Source organism: Pollicipes pollicipes, unplaced genomic scaffold, assembly GCF_011947565.3.
Source record: "Pollicipes pollicipes isolate AB1234 unplaced genomic scaffold, Ppol_2.1 Scaffold_6686;HRSCAF=7923_pilon_pilon_pilon, whole genome shotgun sequence".
Lineage (NCBI taxonomy): Eukaryota > Metazoa > Arthropoda > Thecostraca > Pollicipedomorpha > Pollicipedidae > Pollicipes > Pollicipes pollicipes.
The window spans coordinates 12,067,675-12,076,612 of NW_023596921.1; the positions used below are offsets into that span (position 1 = coordinate 12,067,675).

Here is an 8,938-nt window from a genome sequence, read left to right on the forward strand (position 1 = left end):
GGAATAGCAGGAAGCGGTCAGAACGGACGCGTGCCAACGCGGATAGTCGACGCAGCGCCTCTGGCGGCAGTCGTCGGTATCCGCACTTCGGCCGCGTGAGGGTGGGTCAATGTACACAAGTGAAGTTTCGGACAAGATTCATGTCAGTATGGAGTTAAAATATGAACACAAAGAGCGCCATGTGGGCATGGTTAGGAACCAGAGCGAACAGAGCGAGACACCAGGCACGCACCGCACGTGCCTTACAAAAAAGGCCGCTTTCGAATGACATTCCACGGAAAAGCGTGTAACCGGAGACGGCGCCCAAAATTTGGCACGGGAACATGTAATTGGGAGCGAAACCTGCCATTGGTATCTAACCCGCATCAATGGTTGGGAAGAAAACGGAATGCCCGCCAGAAGATAATTTCCAAGTCGCGCATTCAACTAGGCCATGGACCTGCTCTACTCATGATGAAAAGACGCCGGCGAGCAAAGTGTTACATTATATACAACGCTCGTCTTTTTTCCACCACCGGGAAACAGGCGAAAAACATAAGCGCGCGCGCCTGTGGGAATGCTTCCATATCTGCATACCGTAGAGCGGGTGGCGCAACTCGATGCCGCACGGTGCGCGAGCCCAGACGCGAGGCGCACAACAGCTTTCGTCCACTAACATTACACAACGGCGCCAACTTGTTCACGCCAGCGGTCTCGCACACTGGGCTTCGTCGGCTTAATTCGCTATGCCACAGCCCGCAGCCTGGGCCTCCGCCTAGGTGCCCTGATGGAAGCCAACGCTCCGGAAAATGACAGCATAACTGCTCGGTATAAATACTGATTTCGCCAACTACGCCGCCTTCCGTCGGGTGAATATCAGTAAAGGGCGGGCCCTCCTACCGCCATGCCCGGGAGTGTCATCGAATGCATGACATCAGCCGTTATGCCGTAATGAAACTCTTCCGATGCCCTGATGAATGTGTGGCGCCGACAAGGGATTCAGATTCTATCAGGATTTCATTACCCATAACGGTCATTTCCATCGTGCATACGAGCACGCCCCGTCTTTACAACGGGCTATTGTGGAGCCCAGCCTCGCTAAAACCTGGCTAACATTTACACCGTATAACGCCCATGGACGTCCATAAAAACACGTAGCGCCAGTGGCGCGTCATTAGCTGGAAGTCATGACTCTAATGACGTCCATCTCGTCCGCCGCGCCACTCCTGACGCGCGGGACGATAACAACCAACGGCGACCAACGGGGCGACACGCGGGTCCGCGTCCTCGCCTGGCGTCCGCGCGCCCAGCCTGGCGCCGCCACATTGAGCTCGCGGTCACCTGGCGGGCCGCTGCCGACGGTCGGGGACTCGGCCCGCTCCGGCCCCCGCGCGGGCGGCGCCGCCCACCGCGCCGGGCGCAGGAGCGGCCCCGCCACCGCACGATAAATTAGCTCCTAGCCGGCAGCGCGGGCGACCGGCGGACACGGTCGGTCGCGCCCTCGCCTAGCTGTCCGGGTTGATGAAGAGGGCGCTGACGGCGAAGATGATGAACACCACGCCGCCCACCAGGGTTACTGGAACAGAGCGGCGTGGGCTGAGGAGGGCGGCGGCAGGGGGCTAGTCACGACGTGGCGTTGGGGCAAGCGGGAGGTATGGGCGTTCAACCTGCTCCAGGGAGCGCAACAACACGCGGTCGCTACGCTGTCGCGAACACCACAGTTCGAACGCAAAGCCTGCGAGACTTAAGAACAGCTTTGAAGAGGAAGACAACAGCGAGTATTACTCCACTCCACCACCATGTCGAAACAAACACCCCAGCTGGCCACAAACGGTCATCGGTGCGGCCTGAGAAAAACCCTTTTCCAGTTTCCAGCACCACTCAGCCCCACAGTCTCTCACAGCCTCACAGCTGGGAGGGGCAACTTCCACAGCCCCTCCCAACCCTGCTCCGCCCCAGTCTAACATCTCAGTGTAGCACCTCGCCAGCCCCACCCTCCCCTCGTCTGAGCCAGCCCTCACCGGTCCTGGCAGAGATGCGCTGCGAGATGAGGCGACCGCCGAGCACGGCCAGGCCCGTGCAGAGCGCGTGGCCGAGGCAGCCGCCCAGTGTCACGCCCCAGGCGTCCTGCCGCACAGGGGGGAGAGCACGCTCAACGACGGCAGACACGTACGGCTGGAGGCCGAGCCGGCACGGCCAAGACAGGGAACGCAAACAGCCAGCCACTGGCAGGCCTGCTTGTAGCGTGCCGCTCTGGCGCATCACATCACATACTGACGCATCGTCTGGAAAGGCGCGACGGAGCGGCCTGTACGAGTCACAAATGTTCTATAATACAGCACAGCGGAGGCAGTGACGGCGCAGGGCCCCATGCCGGTGTGCGATGCAAGCAGCACCACTGCCGCTCCAACGCACCATCATATTCAAATGCTAACACGCAAAGGCGACGGCATTTGCGGTGGGGCGCCCACGGCGACCGGGGAAGCGCAGGCAGGCGGCGCGGTGCTCGGCCCACTGAAGGACCACCGACGCGAGGGACCGTGCGTGGAAGATAACTCGAAGTCCCACGGTGAACTTTTATCAAGCGACGCACTTGGCCATTGGTGAAGGGGATTAAATACATTTATGCATCGTTTCTGAGGCAAATCGTCCCATCCCGCCCTTCTAGCCCACACCGCACGCCGTCTGCCGCTGCCTAGCGGGCAGACGGGGCACCGGTAGTTACCTCTCTAGCCGCGAGGAGGATGGTAGCTATCTGCGAGCGGTCGCCCCACTCGGCCAGGAAGGTGAGCGTGAACGCCTCCAGCAGGATGCGGGAGATGAAGGCCAGCACGTTGCCGCGCCGCGCCACACCGCCCTCCACGTCCAGCGCGTCCTTAGTCCGCTGCGGGCCGGCGCGAGACGGCGGCGGTCATGGCGAGATGGTGCCCTGGTGCGCCTGCGTTCGTGCGAGTGGTAGTCTCGCCCGCTGAAATGTTCGAAGAGAAATTGGTCGCTTACTACCGCTTCATAACTGACTGTGTTGAAATCAGACAATGAAGTGCGCGGGCTGCGGACCAATGACAGTGCAAATCATGAAGACGACCGGATAAGTAAACATCATCAGCGCCCTGTTTTCACACAAACATGACCGGTCTTCTAGTCGCAGTCGGGTCAAAGGTCATTCAAACGAAATAATTTTTCCATAGGCTAGTCTCAAGAAAGAACAGTGCGTGGGAGTGGCGTTGGTACGAACCTCATCCTCCCGTTTGCGGAGGTCGCTCTGCACCTCCTCGAACTCTTCCTGGGCCTCGTTCTGACCCATGTAATAGCCATCGTAGAGCATCTTGAGGCCGAAGATGGCGAACAAGGCGCTGGATATGTAGTATGTGTAGGCGCGCGGAATGATCTGAATCGAAAACCCGAGCAGAACTGCCCGACGGATCCGCTTGTCAATGGCGAGGAAATCCCTGAGCAAGTTTTCACGTAGTCGCCGAAAAATCGAAAGCGCGCCGTCAAAAACCAACGACCAATAATGATGCATGAACACTTCAAAACCGATGACAGGGGTTTGCACCACAGTGATGTCATCATTGTCACATCATCACATCAACGTTTCCGATGGGAGCATTGCTGGCAAGAAGCATGCCCGGGCGGCCAGCCGTGAGTGGAACGGCGTTGAAGTCGTTCATTTTGATTGCCTCCTTGCGCGCTATAGCGGTCATCATCGCAATCCGTTGTGCTACTGTGAAGAAGAACCGGACCCCATAATGATGCCGAGCAGCCGAGTTTCGGCGCGCTGACACTAGGGCGGCACCGCAGCGCCGCGGCACCGTATGCAGCCGCCCTCACCGGAGAGCACGGTCATGGTGAACAGCGCGGCGATGGCGCCGGCGAACACGGTGGCGCGCGAGTGCTGCATGGACAGGATGGCCGCGATGAAGAAGGTCTTGTCGCCGATCTCTGACACGATGATCACCGAGAGGGAGGCGATGAAGCCGTGCGTGAAGCTGACGTCCAGGCCGCTCTCCTCGGTGGTGGCCTCCACTTTCACGCTCTACGGATGAGGGGTTCGCCAACAAAGTCATTACGGGTCCGTTCCATATGTAAGAAAATCAAGACTCGCATGGTGGCACTTCTGCGCACTAGCCTGCGTCAATTTCGGATTGTCAGGCGGTCTTTCGTTGGAGCGCCACATGATCACATGGGCTGCAATGAGCATATTGTGGGCAAAAAGTAGTGATAACTAGACAAAATGCTCGTAGGCATGACGTCGATTATGGAAAGGTGCGTGACAAATACGACTTGTCCTGGAAAAGATTCCTAAACAAGCATAGCGACAGCAAAAGCACCCAAATGGACCAACATCTCATCACGGGTAAAGTTTGTAAAGGGAATTGGCCGAATGTAAAAGGAATTTTACTCTCTGCACATGACGTACAGCACGCATATGCTGGTAAGTATATGGTGAATGGTTCCTTACATGATAATTTCGTGCGGAAAATATTTTTAAGGCACGAGTTCGCATGTAATGGCCCGTATCGAGAAAGGTTTGTCATGTGCGGGATATAGTTGAAAAAGTATGTAACGGAAGCAGTTCGCGAGCTTGTAAATGGCGGCATGCGAAATTCAGCTTCCACAGAGATTTACTGGCATGGGTAATAACACTGAGCAGTTCAGTAACGCGCCACTTTCATGAAGAACTTCATGACTTTGGGTTCTAATGATGCTCAAGAAAGGCATGTGAAATCAGAGCCTTTCAGGTTGTGCTGCTTTGTAGACTGTGTATCACTGAACGAGGATACCTACAAACTGGGACAGATTGGGTGTTGATTGGGATTAAGCTACGTACCCATCTTCTTAACCGTCCATGGACACCTTTCACCACTCGTGAACATTTGTCAAATGACAAATGTCATTCCACGACGAATCGATCACGGATAGGTACATTTCAGCATAACGCACCCCTCAGTTTGACGAAGACAGGTCCATAAGTAACTGCATGGTCAAAACAAAATTTTGCAAATTTTCGAGCCATACAGCGTACCGATGCGGAACTGGGAACACATAAAATGCGAGGTGAAGTCACGATCTCATTTTTATACTTGGTTTAGCGAAAGCAGATCGCGTCGTATAATGTTTGCATTGGTCGTATGTTTGTATTGTGTGCATTGGAAATCTAGATACTGATTTTTATTCTCCAAAACGTGGGTCAATATATCATTCAAGGTTAATTAGGTACATACAGTACCCTAATTTGACATTTGACCTAATTACCTGAACAAAATATGCTACCTTTGATTTCCTTCAAAACGACATGCCAACGAGACCACTTTATTTCCGTTCCAACGAAAAAGAAACTGATGGGATTCTCTCTAGATCCGCCGCAAATCCCATTTGAACACTGGCGGACCACGGACAGCGGCACGCCATAAGCCGACAGGCCGGCACCCGGCGACCGGGTGAGATCGGCTCACTCCGGCAGGCAATGTGACGGTGACCATGAAACCAACCGGAACTATGGAACGGTCCATAAATGAAGACTGGATTTCAGTCAGCCCTCGTGCCTGTCATCCATCCCGAGTCAGGTCTATAGAGCCAAATTACATTTCAACGACATGGTGTGTGAGTATATATCAGAACCAAAGTCATCGTTCATAGCACGCCATGTCTTAATCACTTGTTCAGGTCCGTTCAAGCGAAAATAAAAAGTAAAACAGGCAAGTTCAAATTCTTGCTTATTTGTTCTGCAACGGAAAGTTTCGCACATTTACGACCTTATAATCAATGTATGGTGGTGCAGCCATCCCTTCCGGTACTCTTTGGATGTTAGAGCAGTTGTGCTCACTGCTGTAACTGCAGCTGAGACGTGTTTGCCTGGATTGATGACGACTGTAGCTGTGCGTTGCCTTCAGCGATTGTGCGTTTGCTAACCGTTGTTCTGATCATTGGCCCGTCTTTGTGGATTTTATCAGCTGTCACATAGAGGAGGAGAACGCCCACCCATGGAAATTAAAAAGGATTAGCCTACCTGAATTACAAAACAAACTACAGGATCACTTGTAGAAAGATAGCGTGTGCATACATGCCTGACAGATAAGTCACGATTGAAACGTAAAAACCTGTACCTCATTGTGCCGTGTTCCATTAAGTACAACATCGGCTGAGTTCATCAATCATGTGTGCACTAACCAGCAATGTGGTCGGCGCGAATGCAAAACGCATCATGTGACGCCAGGACATGATCACGTTCTGGGCATTGAAGACTTTCACATCCTGACGGACGTTAAACAGTACCCCACCTCAATGTATGAGACCTCCAAATGAAAAGTCGCAAGTGCAAAACCTACTTGAGGCCCATAATCATCAGCATGGTAACATGCTAAGAAGGGTGCATTGTTTTATATGCCAGGCAAGAATAGGTATCGCGATGAGCTTCTTTTGCTCTTGAAAACTTCGGCATGGCTAGCATCTTTTCCTGTCGAGCGTATGTTGCGGCTGCTGAAAGGATTTCACTTTCACTGATGGTACAGATAATTCGCTGACGAGGTCGTTGGACGTTTTGAGGCATGCCACAAATGGATGTACATTGCAATGCCGCTGTTCGCTCTAGGAGATCTTTCCCCATGGTGGCCTTGGACTGCGATTGCGGCTTGTTGTCATGCGATTTGTCCCCAATGTCTACCACACTCATCGGAGAGGAGTTCTTCTTTAGAAAACTATCGGTGATTTTGCGCAAACTGCCGTTTGTTGCTTTGAGCCTCAGGCCAAACGGTTCTTTACATGATTTCAGTTTGGCACAGCTGTCCTGAATAATTGCAACCATTAACAAGTTACCGAGTCTCATTCGGGATAATAACTAATGACTTGCACCGCACTCGCGTCACATCGCTACGCCACGCAACCCGTCCTTAATATTATTTTTCCGACTCATTTCAACCGATGCTTTTTAGTAAACATTCCCTGGAGACACTTGCTGAAAGCAGCAAAACTGCAGGGCTTCACTTTCCTGACCTCCGTCCATACGGCTGCACGCTCACTGACCCTCTCTTCGGCGTCAGTTTGGTTTTCTCGGAACCTGCGCCGAACAGGTGCGCGCTGTAGCAAATGTCACGCGCGCGGTTCCTAGCTTGCTGCGCCAGCACACGAGGCCACTTGACTCACTACAATCTAATCCGCCGGTGATCCGCCGTGATCAAGTCGTGATCCACCAATGTTTGAATTCGATTTGTGGCAGATCTTAGAGATCCCATCAATTTTTCATTGTAGTATTTATGGCAATAGTGATCTTCAAGTGAAGATCTTTGTAATCAGACACCATATTTTTGCAGAAATTGGGGTTAAAGGTCAAGCTAGGTACATCACTGAATTTGAATGTTATATTAACCCGTTTCAGAAATATGTAGGTATTTAGCTTTCCAATGCAAAAACCATTTCCCCTGGAGCAAATAAAAACAGGGTTCATCTGCTCCTAGTTCCTTACCAGTACACTGTACAGCTCTAAAACTTACATCATCTGGTTTTGGCCATATATTACCATATAACAGTGTCTTGCTCAAATTTGAACGGGGTGCTGTGTTATCCTCTGGTTGATTTGTCATGGAAAGATGCAACATTCATATCATATCTATGTGAATATTGCATGAATACCTTGTCAAATAAACTCCTGCTGCCAAACCCTTCATTTCAACAAATTGTTGATAACAAACCATTTGCATGACACTTTTTGCAATCAAGGACTCTAAGCATGAACTATATATGTATATATATATATATATATATATATATATACATATATATATATATATATGTATATATATAGTTATATATATATAGTTATATAGTTATATATATATAGTTATATATATATATATAGATATAGTTTATATATATATAATATATATATATATATATATATATAGTTTTATATATATATATATATATAGTTAGTGTTGTGTGTAACAAGCATTCTTCAGGACAAACCCAGTATAGTATGAAGCTGTTTGATTGCAAGCCTTTGCTGATAGCCTTTGCATATAAATATTTGCTGTAAGCAAGTTTTTTACAACCCTTGGTCCTGCAGGCAGGAGTGGCAACAGCACAGCCCATAACAACAGGTGGTGCTCTTTATAATGGTAACACATTTGTTTTGGAAGCATGCATTACCTGGTCAATACTGGTACAATCCAGAGCAATGTTGCACAGCTTACCTCCTCCTTCTGTGTGGGCACAACTGCCATGTGCTTCTCACTGTCCTCTTCTGCAATCACTAATGCCATTGAGGCCAGAAAGCTGACCAAAACAAAAATCTCCTGCAGACCCATTTTGATTTTCATCATGGCCTGAAAATGATAACATATTTCAGCTTGGTTCAACTCAATACCAATATTTGCATTTGTGAAAACCTGGGTCCTGATTCACATACTAACAGAAGGCACAGACAACCCGGCAAGCCTCAAACCTTTTGTATCTGTGCACTAGATATGGGATCAATAAAAACTGTGGGTTACAAGGCAACTGGAGGGAGGGGGGGGGGGTATATGGTATCACCCAGAAGACCTTCTGCACAAAATCCCTAACCTTGAAGGCCCCTTCACAAGGTCATTGGATGTAGCCCTAAAAAACCTAAGCTAAGAATGTTATTAATCCTGACATGAATGTCTGCCACTCAAAACAACTACACACAGAAGCCTTATTCTTGAAAAACCTATGCGTAGAAGACCAACTGCTAGAAGAACTACTCTGTGAGAACATTGTGGCAACATATATTCAAAAATTCAGAATAAGTTAGCAGCATGGGGCAAGTGTTGATTGTTAGGTGATAGTTATTGTTCATGGCATGAGGCGAGGTGAGAGCTCTTCACTTGTTAATTACAAATGCTGAGTGTTCTCCTTCCTAGTGTTGGTGAGCATGGCAGGTCTTCCAATAAAAAGCTTTCTAGGTGTAGGTTCCTGATTTTAGCAATTCACAACAGCGGAC

At 50.1% G+C, this 8,938-nt stretch overlaps 1 protein-coding gene across 3 annotated transcripts in view; it reads right to left on the reverse strand.

Moving 5' to 3' along the window:
- Window positions 1–1,374: 1,374 nt before the first annotated feature.
- Window positions 1,375–8,938, reverse strand: part of LOC119107715 (transmembrane protein 165) — a 10,178-nt gene continuing 2,614 nt past the window's right edge. The window contains exons 1-6 of one of the 3 annotated variants that reach the window (XM_037231255.1): window positions 8,169–8,296; window positions 3,811–4,015; window positions 3,215–3,390; window positions 2,705–2,863; window positions 2,001–2,106; window positions 1,379–1,555 (exon numbers count right to left, since the gene is read on the reverse strand). In XM_037231255.1, coding sequence (XP_037087150.1) covers window positions 1,485–1,555; window positions 2,001–2,106; window positions 2,705–2,863; window positions 3,215–3,390; window positions 3,811–4,015; window positions 8,169–8,294 — 843 coding nt within the window. In that variant the 5' untranslated portion in view covers window positions 8,295–8,296 and the 3' untranslated portion in view covers window positions 1,379–1,484. Of the gene's footprint in view, window positions 1,556–2,000; window positions 2,107–2,704; window positions 2,864–3,214; window positions 3,391–3,810; window positions 4,016–8,168; window positions 8,297–8,938 lie in introns of those variants that run through there. The other 2 variants (XM_037231257.1, XM_037231256.1) reach the window with 2 other exon arrangements.